The sequence below is a fragment of the Erpetoichthys calabaricus genome, chromosome 18, assembly GCF_900747795.2.
Source record: "Erpetoichthys calabaricus chromosome 18, fErpCal1.3, whole genome shotgun sequence".
Taxonomy (NCBI): Eukaryota; Metazoa; Chordata; class Cladistia; order Polypteriformes; family Polypteridae; genus Erpetoichthys; species Erpetoichthys calabaricus.
The window spans coordinates 7,359,090-7,376,641 of NC_041411.2; the positions used below are offsets into that span (position 1 = coordinate 7,359,090).

General features: G+C 41.2%; 2 protein-coding genes across 8 annotated transcripts in view; both read left to right on the plus strand.

Moving 5' to 3' along the window:
- Window positions 1-17,552, plus strand: part of LOC114669201 (breakpoint cluster region protein-like) — a 407,369-nt gene that overhangs the window by 341,015 nt on the left and 48,802 nt on the right. For both annotated transcript variants that reach the window (XM_051921207.1, XM_051921206.1), the window contains exons 3-4: window positions 8,373-8,477; window positions 9,384-9,569. In XM_051921207.1, the coding sequence (XP_051777167.1) occupies window positions 8,373-8,477; window positions 9,384-9,569 (291 nt within the window). The remainder of the gene's footprint in view (window positions 1-8,372; window positions 8,478-9,383; window positions 9,570-17,552) is intronic.
- specc1la (sperm antigen with calponin homology and coiled-coil domains 1-like a) overlaps window positions 1-17,552 on the plus strand; it is a 284,094-nt gene that overhangs the window by 112,787 nt on the left and 153,755 nt on the right. The window lies entirely within an intron of this gene.

Genomic DNA, 17,552 nt, shown 5'->3' on the forward strand with positions numbered 1-17,552 from the left:
CCCTGCAAAGGACCTGATACATGTGCGTCTTGTCTTACACCCAGTGCTGCTAGAATAATAATAACAGGTATTTTGACTTCAACTGTGTTAAGTAAGCGTGAGTACATAACTCCTACTTTGGCTTCACTTCATTGGCTCCTTGTCAATACTAGAATTGATTTTAAAATTTTATTGCAAACTTTTAAATATTTAAATGATCTGGCCCTGGCTTATCTGTCTGACCTCCTTGTCTCTTATGCCACTTCTCGATCCCCCTGATCATCTGACCAGTTGCTACCGGCCTTCAAGGCGAAAGATATGGCGTGATCATGCTTTTTGCGGTGACTGCTAGTCGGATCTGGAACAGTCTACCACTTTAGATACCGTAAGAACAGCTCCAACCCTGTCCATTTTTAAATCTTTACTGTAAACACATTTTTCTCCCTGGCTTTTAGTCGTTCATGATATGATTTTATGTGCTGCTAATTTTTATTTGTCAATTGTTTATTGTTTTTATTTACCGTATATACTCGAATATAAGCCAAGTTTTTCAGCAGCCAAAATGTGCTGAAAAACGTCACCCTCGGCTTATATTCGAGTCAGGTCCCGCTGCCCCGCCAACCCGACAGAAAGCTGGAGCGAGCGAGAGAGACACACACACACACATGAGCGAGAGAGATGCCATACTGTTTTTGTTGACCCTCTTCTCCACTTACAGAGCTAGTTTACTGTTTTTCTTTGAAATAAATACTCAATAACATTTAATCTACTCATGCCTCAATTAATGTACGGTAATTTTATTGGTATTTATTTTGATTATTGAAACTTACCAGTAGCTGCTGCATTTCCCACCCTAGGCTTATACTCATGTCAATAAGTTTTTCCAGTTTTTGTAGGTAAAATTAGGTACCTCAGCTTATATTCGGGTCGACTTATACTCAAGTATATTTGGTACTTCTTATTAATTTGTATTTATCAATCTTTGATTTTATATATCTATTTTCATGTACCACACTTTGGAAACCACTTCTTTAGCCTTCAGTGTGCTCTATAAATAAATTTTGACTTGAATAAGATGAGCATCACGTTACTCGTTACTTTAAAAAGTAATTGGACTGTATAACGCACATTACTTTGAACAAGTTACTGTACTATTCTTGACATTGTTTTTCTGAGTTTAGCACTGGTCACTCATCTCATCAGCACAAATTAAGCAATTTCTAGAATATTGAGACAGATTATTTCTTTTAGGAGATGGAATAATTGCAATTGCCTGAACATTTGCCTCTGGAAATTTACTTTGTGGACACTTCTCTCCCCATGGCTGCTGAAAGCGTGTGAGAAGCCAATACATGCGCAGACTTCAAAATCCTTAACAGTAACCCAGTTAAGGATTTTCATAGCCACATAATCAGATTATTAGTGGATAAATCTACCTCTGTTAACCAGGTTTCTCTGAGGCCAATAACTGGAGAAACCAAGTTTCTGTGAATAATTGAGGTGCATGTGAACACACCTAATGGTACTGCATTCTAGGATTCCTGCATTGCCCATGGTTACTCAGGTGACTTTCTGTTGAAGGTTCCATCCATACCAAACATGTCTACCCCAAGTATCTGCACACTAAAAGTAAGCAGAGGAATATATTCACACTTTGTGCTTGTATAAGTGGTAATTAATTCATCCTCTGTGGTGCGAACTTTCACAGAGTAGCTTAAACCAAGGAGAGTTGTCAAAGGGCTGGGGTTAGGTGGTAGCAGTTAGAGTTAGTGGTTACATGTTAAGTTGGCATCCTCACCGTGCTGTTATAACTAAGTCAGTGGGACCTGTCAGGCTGATTTGTTGTTCAGCTAATTAATTTTCTAACATGTTCCTTAAAATTATGGAACCATAAAGCAAAAAAGTCCAAAATAAGAGTGACCACAGGGCAGGTTTGTGCAGCAGAGTTTACTCTGTCCAGCCAGAAGAAGCTAGAAACAGCTGTAAGTTTGAGGATCGCACTTCTCATATTCTCAAGGGAGACCTTGTTCTGCACTCACCTTTTTCAGTTCCACTTTTGAGTCTCTTACAGAAGAACGTAAGGAATGTTATTAGTCAAACTGTTATGGTCATACATTAAATTTAGACCTTTCAAGGCCCGTTTGTGTAGCTGCTGTACTGTCACAAGAAAGTGGATAAGGAAAATAATTCAATTAATTTAATAATGTTGGGGGAGCGAAGGGCATGTGGGTACTCCTGATCAAATTGCACCCAGGGAACAGGAGCCACATGTTCGGACTATACTTAGTGAAATCGTCTGCATCCTTCCATGGGACAATGGATCTCACCGCATTTCAACAAAATACAGTATCTCACAAAAGAGAGTTCCTTCTCCTCAGAGAGTTCTTTGCTATGAGGTGCCATGTTGAACTTCTAGTGACCAGTATAAGAGAGTGTGAGAGCGATAACACCAAATTTAACACACCTGAGACCTTGTAACCCTAACGAGTCACATGACACCGGGGAGGGAAAATGGCGAATTGGGCACAATTTGGACATTTCTCACTTAGGGGTGTACTCACTTTTGTTGCCAGTGGTTTAGACATTAATGGCTGTGTGTTGAGTTATTTTGAGGGGACAGCACATTTACACTGTGATACAAGCTGTACACGGACTACTGTACATTGGAGCAAAGTGTCATATCTTCAGTGTTGTCCCATGAAAAGGTATAATAAAACATTTACAAAAATCTGAGGGGTATACTCACTTTTGTGAGATACTGTATTTATTATTACAGTTTTTTGTACTGAATGTCTCCGTCAGCCTGTAGCCCCAGCAGCCATCTTAATTGCTTTTTGAAAGGTGTCTACAAGCTCCTGAAGGACTGCTTTGATTATGCTGAGGTATGTGAAAGTGGGTTGGAGGGAAGGAAGTGATTAGAAACAGAACAAAAATGAACAAGTTGATAAAATTCATACTGAACCTCTGATGGTCCACTTGGTGCTGTTCAAGTGTATCAACCCACTTCACATTGGCCTTATGCTGCTTAGAGGGCCTTGTAGTTTACAGCTGCAAACAAAATGGCAACTATTTTAATGTAGTCTCCATTCATTGTCTGTCTTTAAAAAGACAGAACATTTTGAGCGCTTCAGCATGTACTGCAAGCAGCACCTTTACATCTGTTTATTTAGCGTGCGCTTTTATCTAAAGCAACATAATAGTGTATAGTGACAGGTGAAATGATTCTGTCTGTCTTGCATGGGTTGGCGAGGATTAAAAAGACAACCTTGTGGTTTACAGCACAAATCCTAATCCACTAGGGTGCCTCAAAGCCTGACATAACATTTACAAATTAGATTTCTCTTTTCATATCCCAAGTGATCCTCAAACCTCAAAGTGCAGAGCACAGCTGTTTCCATATGGTTACAGTGTCAGCACCTGCCGGTTAGCCCACTCACTTAGGCCAAGTGTGTCATTGCAGAGAATCAATCGGTCGCGTTTTTATTTAGTGCCTTTCCTTGAGCACCATTCCAAGGCGCTGTTCAGCTATATTTCATTGTGTTTTTTCCTTCACCTTTCTACAATATTCACACTGCCAGGATAAGTGACTAACTCAGATTTATACTGGGAGTTAGTGGCTTGGATGCAGCTTTATCGTTTCCATATTGCTCCTTTCATAGTGAACAGCATGCCCCCAGTCTTTGCAGGTGAAGTTCAGTTCCATTTTTCTTCATATTAACATGGTTTGGTTCAGTAGAAGCTTCAGCCAGTGTTGTACAGTGCTGAGCCGTAGCCACTGGAGTGCTAAATGATGTTCAGGATCATGTGGGTAAATTAACGTCGTTGGGGAGGTTGCAGAAGACTGCAGGTTGTTATTCCTCCGGACCTGTTCTTTTACACTTCACTCTCAAAATACGAAGGAAGCCAGTGTTAGAAGGATGTATAGTTATAGTTAGGAATGTAGGGGGACAAACACTTTAAAATGTAAATGGTGTGAAGTGAGTGTGAGTTGATTTTAAAACTGGTAACATATTAAGCATGTGGGTGGAGTAAAGAACACAGTGGAGGGTGGCATTTTCTCTTTGTGTATAATACTACATTTTATTTATATAGCGCCTTTCCCATGCTCAAGGCACTTCACAGAGTTTAAGAAAGAACGTCAGGGTATACAGTATATAGCATTGTACTAAACCAGAGATATAAATAAAGAAGATTAACTCTTTCAGGGCTGATGTCGACTTTTGTCAAAATTCAGGAGTAGAGGACGGTAATCAGCTATAAACTGCAACTAAACTCACCTTTACATTTTAGTTTGACTCTCTTTGCTAGAAGGAAAGTTACATAGCTTTGTTGATTTAACCTCGATTCCCTACATGTGCATGAGTAACGAAGAGCAAACAACCTCTAAAATGGCACCGATATCTGGTGAGAGACCAAAGCGAATGTGCAAAGCAAAATAATACATAATTTCATTGAATAGGATTCTGACTCGTCAGACTCCGATTTTTGATGCAAGTGATCTGGAGATGGAAATCAAAAACGAAAGTGAGGTACCAGCATCATTGGATTGATCCCCAGCTGATCGTGGTGCTGAACACTTTCGTGTAGCTGATAACGCCTACAGCAGCGTTTGCCTGGGTGGACCACCACTTACAATGACAGGAGGTACAAACCATATTGCGTCACACTGTAACCACCACCGCCACCCACCTGCTGTGTGAAGACAGCCAGGCAGCTGGCCCACCGTGCATTCCTACTGACCATCGAGGTGCCCCCATGCAGTCACTGCCGCAAGAGATGCCGAACATGCGCCAACAGCAGCCACAGCACATAGCAACAGACGTTTTATGTTAACTTATGTGCGAAACCATTGCTTTGTGCGCTTTTCAGAAAACTTGATTTTTTTGGAAAAAATATTCAGCCCTCAAAGAGTTAAGATAGTAATTTCAGAGAAAAGCCTAACAGACAGCATCATTGATGGTCTCACACACATACACACACAGGTCACATGAGCATCTTGACAGAGAGGTAAACTGAGAGAAGGGTAATAAAGTCAAGTAGAGCTAACAGCCTTCCTGAACAGATGAGTTTTGAGTTGTTTTTTAAAAGAATTCATGGAGTCAGCTGACTTGATTAATTTCGGTAGGTCATTCCAGAGTCTGGGCGCTATACTGCTGAAGGCGCTGCGGTCACCCATGGAGTTTAGATTAGTGTGGGGCACAACAAGATTACCAGAATCAGAGGACCTTAGTGGGCGGACAGGCATGGAGATGGAGAAGGTCACTGATTATATGACAATTATTATTGTTAATTAATTATGAATTTGGCTTTTTCATTTTTGTGTGTGGAGTAAGAGGCATATACTGGGGTAGTAATGGTGTTAATTTATTATATAATGTGTCACAAAACTCATAATGAGACATATCAAGGTTTGGTGCAGCCACCCGTATAATTTGGTATCCTGGCTGCAAAGTTGTAAAATGAGATACAGCACTGATGTGCACAAAACCAAGTCCAAAACTGAACTGAGGGAATAGGGAAAAGGTGCAGGCTTTTAAAGGGGAAGACAGGAAGTGAGATCATATGGGTCAGGCTCATGAAGGTCTTCAGTCATTGGTTCCAGCCCGGACGTGACATCACAGGGCCAGCAAGGTCTCCTTTCATAGGCTCGGTCCTGGAAGTGACGTCAAGAGAGCCAGGTGAAATCTCCCGTGCTTGGTCTACAGGAAAAGGAGAAAAAGAGTCAGTGCATTCTGCCACATCCTGGTATGACTCGGAACTGCCCTCACTCTCAAGCCCTTTAGCTACCTCCCATGCGCACGTGTGTGACAACTGTATGTGGTGATAAGGTATGTGGTTCAGTGAAATTTAGCTGAAGAAAGGGGAAAAATGTTTCTGTATACACTACCGGTCAAAAGGTGTAGGACAGTTTTTATGGAAATGCACAGAGTGTAATGTTTTAATGTTTGATGAAATCAACAATAGCAAATAAAAAAAATAAGTCAAGGAATCATTAAGTGTACAGAATGCATTCAAATACTTGATTCATCAAAGTTGCCTGCACCTTTTGCTGATATAACAGCCAAACACCCTGTAGTCACCCTTTTGATTCAGAATGCTAGTCACTCTGGGCCAGTCACCAACTCTTCCTCCAGCAGACCATCATACTTCCTCCTCCATGTTTGACAACTGGTGTAACACTCTGAGGAGCCATCCTGTCTCCAGCTTGACGGTGAAGATTTCAAATTTTGATTTGTTGGTCCAGAAGACTTTTTTTTTACAGTCTGCAGTAGTCCATAGCTGGTATTTCAAGGCCCTAATGTGTCCATTAAGGAATGGCTTTCATTCTGCCACACACCATGTCAAACCTGCAGTACCAAGTCTCCTCGTCACAGTAGAACCTGACACTAGCTTTACTCGCCCAGCACTGTTAAGCTGTGCTTGAAGCTGTTGTGCTGTTGAAGCTGAAGGCGCCTGTGATCATGCAAACTGGTGACCCTCAAACATTTGCCTTCTGATTGGCTTGTAACTTTGGCTCTGTCAGATCTTTTCCTATCAGAGTTTCTTCCAGTTTCCGTTTGCCTTTGGATTGGATGGATGGATGGATGGATGGATGGATGGATGGATGGATGGATGGATACTTTATTAATCCCAAGGGGAAATTCACATATTCCAGCAGCAGCATACTGATAAAGAAAATATTAAATTAAACAGTGATAAAAATGCAGGTATAACAGACAATAACTTTGTATAATGTTAACGTTTACCCCCCCCGGGTAGAATTGAAGAGTCACATAGTGTGGGGGAGGAACGATCTCAGTCTGTCAGTGGAGCAGGATGGTGACAGCAGTCTGTCGCTGAAGCTGCTCCTCTGTCTGGAGATAATCCTGTTCAGTGGATGCAGTGGATTCTCCATGATTGACAGGAGCCTGCTCAGTACCTGTCACTCTGCCACCGATGTCGAATTGTCCAGCTCCGTGCCTACAATAGAGCCTGCCTTCCTCACCAGTTTGTCCAGGTGTGAGGTGTTCCTCTTCTTTATGCTGCCTCCCCAGCACACCATCGCGTAGAAGAGGGCGCTCGCCACAACCGTCTGATAGAACATCTGCAGCATCTTATTGCAGATGTTGAAGGACGCCAGCCTTCTAAGAAAGTATAGTCAGCTCTGTCATTTCTTACACAGAGCATCAGTATTGGCAGTCCAGTCCAGTTTATCATCCAGCTGCACTCCCAGGTATTTATAGGTCTGCACTCTCTGCACACAGTCACCTCTGATGATCACGGGGTCCCTTAGGGGCCTGGTTCCCCTAAAATCCACCACCATCTCCTTGGTTTTGCTGGTGTTCAGTTGTAGGTGGTTTGAGTTGCACCATTTAACAAAGTCCTTGATTAGTTTTTAAACTTTTTTTTAAAAAGTGTACTTTTGTAGGAGACCAATGTACTTAATGACACTTTAATTTTAAATTTTTTTTTTTTTCCAATTTCTATAATGCGAGAGTCCAAAAAATAGAACTTGGGGGCTCAATAACAACCTGTTTAGCCTATAGAGCTTCTCAGGTATAGAGGCTGTATTGAGTGGTTCACTGTCAGTCGCTCCTTCCTGGGACATCTGTATTCATAGGGTTTGATGGAGCATTGTGGGCGAAGCTTATTTGCCTTCACTGGATATTTTCTTGGTACTGCACAGGGAAAAATGAGACAATACAGTTAGTTACAATGTCCCAGCTTGCCCCGGGGTGGTACTGCAAGCATCAGCCAAATCTAAAAGAGGAACCTCAAGACTCATATGCATGATAGTATGTATTGCTTTTTCAGCATCTTGCTGTGGTAGAAAAGATCAAACTTGTGTGATGTTTATTAAGTGATTGAACGCAGCCTTAGTAATATTCTCGATATGTGATTTGACCTTTAGCTCTGAATTTAAAATGACGCCAATTTTCTGTACCTCTGGCTTTGTACAGCATGATGGCCTAGTTTGTTTCTGAAGTCCTCACTTTTTTGTTTTGCTTCCAATAAATTAAATTTCTGTTTTCTTCTTGTTAAGTTTAAGAAGATATTACTACCAAAGAAATACATTTGGCATTGTGCAGCCTTAAATCAGAGTGCACTTAGTAGCATGACAACCATGGAATAAAATGTTTTTAAGTGTACTCAGATGCTGCCTTCCATTTGTGAAGATTCACATTCTGTTATGTTGGAAGCTAAAATCATCAGTGTGCCACACAAAGGCAGCTGCTGGTTTTGTTATGTAATTACCAGCAGTGGGCAGCAGTCAATGAAAACATAAGCAATGAGAAAAATAAGGAATGTTTTGAGTTTTGCCCCTTGGCTTAGTGATAAGTGCTTCATCGCCATTTTTCCTTTCCTGTGATCACTAGGCAGTAAGGATTTGTGTTTTTCTTCTTTATTTGCAGAGTGAACCTGACTTGGAGAAGGGGCTGGAGATGAGAAAATGGGTCCTGTCTGGCATTCTGGCCACTGAAGAAACCTACCTTGGTCACTTGGAGGCACTGTTGTTGGTAAGTGTTTGTTATTTTGTTTTTTCTCTGCAGTGGCCATTCTTTTGAGTTGTGATTAATTCAGGCCTGGCCATTTCACGCATTGCATATCCTATTCAATGGTCAGTACTTTTATCCACTTCAGCTGGAAGTGTATCGTGGGACCTTACTTTGTAGATAGTCTTCATTTGCCTAATTTTCCAATAGAGTAGAATTTTGATTTATGAATGAGCAGTGGGCCCCGTGACCCAGTAGTTAGGATGTACCGGGTTGGATAATGGATGGATGGAATGAGCAGTGGGCCCATGTAGTGATATTTTTTCTTTTTCCCCTTAGCCATTGCTGTGTTCCACATACATGTTTTATTTAATAAATATTTACTGATCTATACAGCCCTACCGGCCTTAGGCTATATGCTATATGTCAAACAAAGTTGCCATTCTGGTGGCACAGGCTAGGTGTTATATACCTTGTAGAGTTCCGTCACTAGTTTTGACTTCACCTTAAGGGTCCGAACTGTGAAGAGCTTAGTGCCACATAAAGGGGTGCAGTCATTTTGTCAGAGACACAACCACTGACACTTCATCTATCATTCTTTATATATCTGTTTGTTGCTGGAATGTGATTTTCTGCCAAATTTGCTCTTCTTCTTATTCATGAATGCACTTCAGGCATAGTAGTTCTATGTTAAATGTTAATTGCCTGAGACTTGGGCCTCATTGATTGGAATGGCTTTTTTTGTGTTACGGTTTTCATCCGTCTTCCTTTGAGGTTGGGCTTCCCTTGTTAACTTGTGTGTCTGAAGGAGTCTTCCAGTTTCACTCATTCAGATTTCAGCAGCTCCAGTAGTTGTTCCTATTGTTTATTCTGTACCCAGCATGTTCTTGATGTTCAAAAAAAAAAAAACCTTTTGATTATCCTTTTTAGCCCATGAAACCTTTGAAAGCTGCAGCTACCACCTCTCAGCCTGTATTGACCATCCAGCAGATTGAGACGATCTTTTTCAAAGTGCCTGAACTCTACGAGATCCACAAGGAGTTTTACGATGGCCTTCTTCCCAGAGTGCAACAGTGGAGTCATCACCAGCGTGTTGGTGACCTCTTCCAAAAGTTGGTAAGACAGTTTGTAGTCAAATCATTTCTATCTGTAATTGCGTTTCCATCTTTCAGTTCATTTTACAGCTTGAAAATATTGAATGTTTTCTGGGTTCCTGGGCTGCCCTGTAAAATGCATGATTAGATAATGGTGACCAAAAAGCTGAGATTTTTATTTTTTTTTTTTTTTTGTGAATGGTCAATTATTTAGTGAATCATTATCAAGCATAGCAAATTAAGTAATAAACTGTGTACTTTGATACTGAAACCATTAAGATTTTCACTTGGTATCCCATTTATTTGACACGCGTTGATGTCAGTAGCTGGCTGTTCCGATTTCCAGCTTAAATCTGTAAAGCTCATGGACACTCTGAACAGGTTCAGTAGTAGTTATGTCTCCAAACAATGGAATGGCAAGACTTGTAATTGAATTTAAGTCATTGATGATATTGTTGAATGTTGATGATGCCAGATAATCATGTTTCCAATTGTCTTCATTATATTTTCTTTTGCTGAAGTCTCTAGAGTACTCAGGAAATGGGATGAATAACGAAGTTCTTTTACTAAGAGGTCAGAAGGTACTGACCAGACTCATTCAAGGCAGCAGAAAGACCACAAATATTCAAATATTGTTGTGCAGAATGACATGACAAGTACAATTTAGGGTCAGAATTCAGTATAACCACCAAGAGTCCATCCGATTTTATGTCAACAACATGACAGTGTAATGGTGTAGAAATTAGTACATTTGAATGCCATAGGGTATTAAAGATGTACTCCTGGCAATGTGCATCCTTTTATTGCCACTGGCAGTCCTTTTTCAAATGATTAAAGTGCTGTGTCACAAAGCACGCAACTTTTCAAGGTGGTTCAACAGATACGACAAAGACTTCAGTTTACTTCTAAAGCTTCACATTCTTCAGATCTCAGGCCTACTGGGGTGATCTGGAGTGGGAAGTTCACAGCTTAAATTTTTTGGTTGAAAAATCTGAAAGAACTGTGTGGTGTTACTGAGCAACCATGAATTGTAATTCCTAGCGAGTGTTTTCAGCTTCTTTGTTAGATCCACGCCTTGAAGACTTTTGTCTATTTTGTATGCAATAGGAGGAACAAGACTTAATAAAGTGGCCGCTGTCATTTATGTGACTGTCTGGCTGTCCTGAATCTTAAAACACACTTTGAAATATGGCCACCACACTTCGTACACTGTGACAATCACAGTAAGGTGGCATGCTTCTTGATGTCTTGAAGTTCATAACTTTTTGCTGAGTTTCCATCTGTAATTCAAACACGTGATGTTAGAGTGATATGAGAAGCTGTAACTAGCCTAATTTGTATGCGTGAGAATACCCTGTGATGAACTCTTGTCCAGTCCAAGATTATTTCTTGTTGTGCTTGTATTTGTGATGGCTCACTTCAACCCGGTACTGGGAACAAAACTCTCAGTGTTTTGTGGGAAACATGAAGTTGTTTTGAAAAAGGATATAATTCTTAAGTGACATGGCTTGCTTGTATACCAATTTTTGTTTCCCTCAAAATTTCCACAGATATATTCCCTGAACCAGAGATGCTTCTTGCACATTTTCTTCTCTGGCCACTCATTCCTCATTAGTTGGGTCTGCCGGCTCACCTCCTCTCTGTTGGAAGCTTCATTTAATTACTATTTTGTGCAACAAGTTTAAATTGACAAGTTGAATGATGTTTCATGCTTGAGGTTTTCTACGGACATTAGCGCAGCTCATGGATCATTTTGATTCTACGCCTGTTCATTCAGCTTGTTACGTAACATTCTTGAGTCCCACAGTTTTCTTGTGATCTTTTATTTTCCCTCACAACTCAGTTGAACAAGTTGGCTATCAATTCTTCAATCAAACTTAGTTTCCAGGTTAGACTCCATCTTCTGTAAATCTGTGCTGGAGCAGACAAGTTCAGTTAATGAATGGCTAGATGGCCCACAAGTTTCCTGGCATGAAGTCAGAAATCCAGTTGTGGTTTCATACCCATTATGTGTAATGAGTGGAAGGTCATTGCCCAGGAGGAATTTATGAACCCATAGCAGTGTCACCAGTGTTACGCAAACCAGTCATTTTTATTAGAGCAGAATTATAAATTTATGGAGTAAGTGAACAGCACCACAGGAGCTTAGTGGCCTGGCATGTTTTTGAAAGATGGAGCACACAATCTGGCTTGTGAAGTAACCAAATTTGTGTCATCTACTTTCCAGTTTGCTTGCTTCTTTTTTTATTACCCAGTTAATGTAGTTTTGCTTGACAAGGGGATAGGTTCAAGGTGTGCCTTTGGACTGAATGGTAGAATCTCTCCAGATTTTATACTGAGCATTATCTTCTGAGTTTTGTTCTTGGTGCCCTTCTGCACCTCATGATAAATAAATTCAAGTAGAAGCTTACTGCCAACCTTGTGTCAACATTGTAATCTGCGAGTCAGAGTACTAATCTGTTTTCAGGGATCTTTGTGAGTGGCATGGCTAATAATTTAGATTGAGTGCCAGCGAGTAGAGTACTTAAAAGGATGTGCCACCCAAACATGAAATTATCTTTACATTTTAATTCCCATGTAGTTTGCAGTGGTGGCCAAAACAAATTCTTAACCACATGTTTTCCTGGCGAGTGGATGTATTGAAGATTCACATCGAACGGGACCCAACAGAGACCGACTCTGGACAACGGGAAGAAATATGCACCCCCAATACCCCCATTCATTGGTCAAGAGTCCTGTCTTCATTTCAAACACACAGTTATTCTGGGCATGTGCCTTTCCTATTTATCCTTTTTGCAGAGTTTACCAGAAGTATTAGTCGTATTATTTTGCATGTTGTGAGAATACAAATGGAAAACTGACATGCGAATTGTGCAACCCGAGTTACATGAGAATTTTTTTTCCCTTTTTCCGTGGTCATTTTTTTCACTTTGTTTGTCGTTGTCCAGAGTTGGTCACCCTTGGGGCCTGTTCAGTGTGATTCTAAAACTGCTACCAACTACATAGGGTAAGTAACATATTAAAAATTATCATTTTTAGTGGAGTATTCCTTTAATGGGATTAGGTTGACTATTCTTTACGCTCCTTTGGTTGGTAGCTGGTGTCAGTTCCAAGACAAGCCTTAATTAAGTGGGCTGCATTGTCTAAGGAAGGGTGTACAGCAGGGGTCTCCAACCTTTTTTCCCCTGAGAGCTACGTTTACAAAATGAAAATGGCCGAGAGCTCCTCACGTTTATTCTCATCACTTATTTCAACCCAAACAAACTGAATACGCTCGTTTTGCTTTCACATTTACATTTTGCATTTAGTTCACCTGCAAGTGCATTTTGTACGTTTGTATGTATTTTCTAGTGTATCTCACGCTATTGAATTAAAACATGAATGCTGTTAAAACAAAACGATGCAATTCCAAATCCACAGATATAACTTCTTCATTTGTCATTTTGTCACATGTCACTGTGTCACTTTATTCACAGGTTCAGTTGCATGTGTGATGTGTTTTTGAGTTAGTCAGATGACCGGCACTGAGGTGTATGGTGGAGTGGAGCCCCTCACGTTCACTCATTTTGATGTTCGTCTGTCCGTTGTGTTCTGAACTTTGACTTCATGACGTTCATGTCAGACTCACAGAGGTATGGAGACCCAAACAAAGCAGACATTTTCAGAGCTGCTTGGTGAAGATTCTTCTAGTTATCTGGCTCAACTAAGTTCCAGAAATGCTGTTGAGACTTTAACTGCACATTATTTTGAAGGTTTACTAATATATAATATAGAAAATCCAAAGTCCGCTTTTCACGAGAGAACTACTTCACGGATTTAGATCATTTCTTTTTTTTCTAGAATTTGCTTGAACATTCCGGTTGATTTTGTGACTTCTCTCGTTTCACTATGTATCAGAGTTCCCTTGTGGTGTCCATTTATGTGAGAAACACACTGCAGGCAGAGGGTGGGGGGGGCATCAGTTTCAGGACATGTTCCTTAACTCTGCTTAGCTAGCAAACGAGAGAACAATTGAATTTAACTTTGTTTGATATTTAAAATAAAGAGTTTGAGTCTGGATATTCTTTTAAGTGTACGCCACATTGAAAAGAGAGACTGCAGTTCAGGATTGTGGATTGTGATGTGATTTTTTGGAAAGATCACCCACCCCTAATTTGACTAATCAAGTTTTCAAATTTATGTAGGATTCATTAACCCTTTGGCGAGCTACTTAGAAAGGGGTGGTGAGCTACCGGTAGCTCACGAGCAACGTGTTGGAGACCCCTGGTGTAGAGTGACCTGAAGTCCTTCTTTCAAATATTACTCCAGTAGTTAGAGGGTCGGAGTCTCCAACTCTGTGTAGTCTAGAGGTCAGATGGGCTGAATCAATATCATTTTATTGCTGTTATCTACAGATATTAAGTCTGCAGGTGTCACAAAGCCAGCCCTAAAGTCTATGGTAAGCCACAGTTGCTTTCTTGGCATGGACCCTGTAAGAAGATGCTATATAGCGCCCAACCTGACACAGACTGGACACAGGAGGCACGTGTAAAATAAACAAAACTATTTTCCGTCGTCTGTGGGCGCATGTCTCCCCCGTGACCCACAGGCAATACACAGACCCAAGCACACAAATAACAAAAACACTTTCTCTTTCTCCTTGGCACCACCACTCCTCCCAAGCAACCTTGTCCTCCTCCACCCAACTCTGGCCGCTGAGTGGTGGTCGCTGGCTCCTTTTATAGTTCACCCAGAAGTGCTCCAGGTGCTTGATCACTGAGTTCCGGCTGCACTTCTGGGTGTGAGGAATATGCTGCCCACATGGGCTCAGGAGTCCCAAACTCAGCACCCCAAGGGCCAAGAGGGCTGTACCCAACTTCAATTCCCAGAGAGCCTTGTGGGAAACTGAGGCACCGCTCCAACCCAAGGGGGTGGCCATCTGGCATCCAGGACACTGGATCCACAACATCCACTGTTGCTTCTTTCCTCACAATCTCAATGGATTCTGTAAAAGAGACCACTAGGAGGTTTCCTTCAGGCACAGAAAATTACCTCTTGAATCTGCACAAGCTTCTACCCATGTTCTAGATGTCAACTTTCCTTTTTATCTGAGTCAAACATTCTCCAGCGTGCCACTCACAGGTGCTGTTTAGTTTGTCCTGGTCTTCTTTGCCAAGAAATAAACTTACTAAAGGTGGTCAATTCATTCATTTTCCTTTTCATATTTTGTGAATATACACACAGCACCATTGCAATGGTGGGCTCTGTAACTGCTGAACTGCTACTCCCTTCCAAAACTCCACTCCTGCCACTCTCCCCTGGGCTGTTAATTCAGTTTGGCTGACCCTTAACCTGACCAATACACCGGAGAGTAACTGAATGTAGGTCAGGTTGGGGGGTGGGGACAAGAGTCTCTCAATTAATGGACCTCCCAGAGGGCGGCCCTTCAAGTGTTGAATGTGAAAGTGTTCTGAGGGTCTCTGGCAACCGGGGAGAGGAAATGAGTAAAAAGAGAGATCTGTCTATTGTTATTTAAATTGATTTGTTTTGGTTTGTTTTATGAAATGCAACGGACCGGTGTTGTGTGAACAACAATAATAATAATATAAAATAAAGACTGTATGGCTGATGGCTTTGTCGAGTAATTCTGAAAAGTATTCAACCTTGTAAGGCACTTTACAGAGTCAAACAATCTGAAAATTTTACTCGGTTCAGTACCTTATAATCCTGCTCATTTTTAAGAGTGCTATCAAATTTCCAACAGTACCAACAAGTCTTTGGCAGCATTTTATTTTGTGAAGCAGCAGCTCAGTTATGCAGACAAAGCCAAACTTGTATAAGTGTAGACAACAGCTGATAACCTCGGAGTAAGCAAGATTATGGCTGATCAGAAACATGCAGCCTCGAATCGAAGGGCTCTTTCAAGAAGACACTGCTAATTAAATGCTGGCCTATGACACTCTGCCTTCTTATATGGCTCTTCTCTACCCCACCCCCAGATCTTCTCTGCATGCTGTTTACGTGCTGATTTATTAATCTGTCTTTTTTTGAATGAACACATCCACTTGAGCTACTGTGGTCTCCCTGAGAAAGAAAGACAAAAACAAGAAGACACCCGCAACCCCAGCCCATCCTGCCTGTGATTGATCTCCTTTTTGTCTCTGCTTTCACTTCTTTCTCCAGCATATCTGGTCTGTGTCCAAAAAGGCACACAATACAGACACTGTACATCATTGCCTGCATACTTTTTACTCCCTTTTTACTTCTCAGTAATCTATCTATCTATCTATCTATCTATCTATCTATCTATCTATCTATCTATCTATCTATCTATCTATCTATCTATCATATAGTGCCTTTCATATCTATCTATCTATCTATCTATCTATCTATCTATCTATCTATCTATCTATCTATCTATCTATCTATCTATCTATCTATCTATCTATCTATCTATCTATTATATAGTGCCTTTCATATCTATCTATCTATCTAAAATGTTGCCCTCAGCAGTATTATCTCAGGACAGGCTCTGCCTTTGATCGGGACACATTCTGTCGTCATAACAGCTGTCATCAGTCAGGAATCACTTTTCCGCATCATCTTTGCCAGGATTTGTGATCTGCTATCTGTAGCCCTGTTTTAATGCTGTGTAGGATGCCTTTAAAGAGGAAGACATGACTGATAGGTTAGGATTCGTGCTGTGTCCTCCGGGGGGGCACACGACTTGTGTTGCAGTGAAGTGACCTCTTTTGTTGCACACCGTCTTTTTATTTAATTAAATTCATGCTTGCGTGATTTTTAATGCGAAGGTGAAGCCCTCTGCCAAATGAAGGCAGGAATCGAAGGGCAGGTCAGGAAGATTAACATCAGCCCACGGAGACTGGTCTGAGCCAGTGAGGACTCCCCCCCCCCCCCATTTGTCTTGCCTTGTGTCATTTGGGAAGTCAGAGCATGGATTTGGGGTGTCACAGGCTACAGCAGTGGTTGTTGGGTTCATTCATGCAGTTTCCCTATGGCTGCACATTTTGTCCGACTTCAGTGTTAATTAAGCAAGCTGTTTCTTCCCATGCGCTGCTGCCTCGCAGTTAGGAGATCTGGGTTTGCTTCCCGGGTCCTCCCTGCATGGAGTTTGCATATTCTCCCCGTGTCTGCGTGGGTTTCCTCCTACAGTCCAGAGACATGCAGGTTAGGTGCATTGGCGATTCTAAATTGTCCCTGGTGTGTTCTTGGTGTGTGTGCGCGCGCCCTGCGGTGGGCTGGTGCCCTGCCTGGGGTTTGTTTCCTGCCTTGCACCCTGTGTTGGCTGGGATTGGCTCCAGCAGACCTCCGTGACCATGTATTCGGATTCAGCGCGTTGGATAATGGATGGATGGATGTTACTTCCCATTTTTTGTATCCGTCCAGAAATTACAAGCTGTTTATATTAATTAACTCTTCATACCCAATAAATCAGAAATTTAGATGCATTCAAATTCTTTTTTTGCTTTTTACCATTGTGTATTTTTAATTTCAGCTGCCCTACGGCAGGCAGGCAGTATCGTGTGTGTGCTAGGACTGTCATTCCACAGAAAAAGTGAATAAAACAGAAAATCACAGGGTTAAACCTCTAAAGATAAGGGCAAAATATAAATATTTCCTACACTCCAATGCATTCTCCTGAATACAAAATTTGAGGAGAAATAAAAAGGATAACTAATTAAACAGTGACGTCAACTGAAGGGTTAAAATGTTTGACTGATTTGTGAAGCTCGTGAGTCCCACTTGGCTACAGATTGTGTTTTAGTGAAACAAATTTGGATGATTTCACATTATTGAGAAATTCTTTTGTATTATCTATTTTACTATTAATAATAATGATTATTATATTTCTTACATTTATATTGTGTTTTTTCTCACTATTCAAAGCACTCCAGTGAATGGGGAGCCACTTCAGCCTCCACTAATGTGTAGCATCCACCTGGATGATGCGATGGCAGCCATTTTTTGTGCCATTACACTCACCACACATACTATAAGCTGTTAG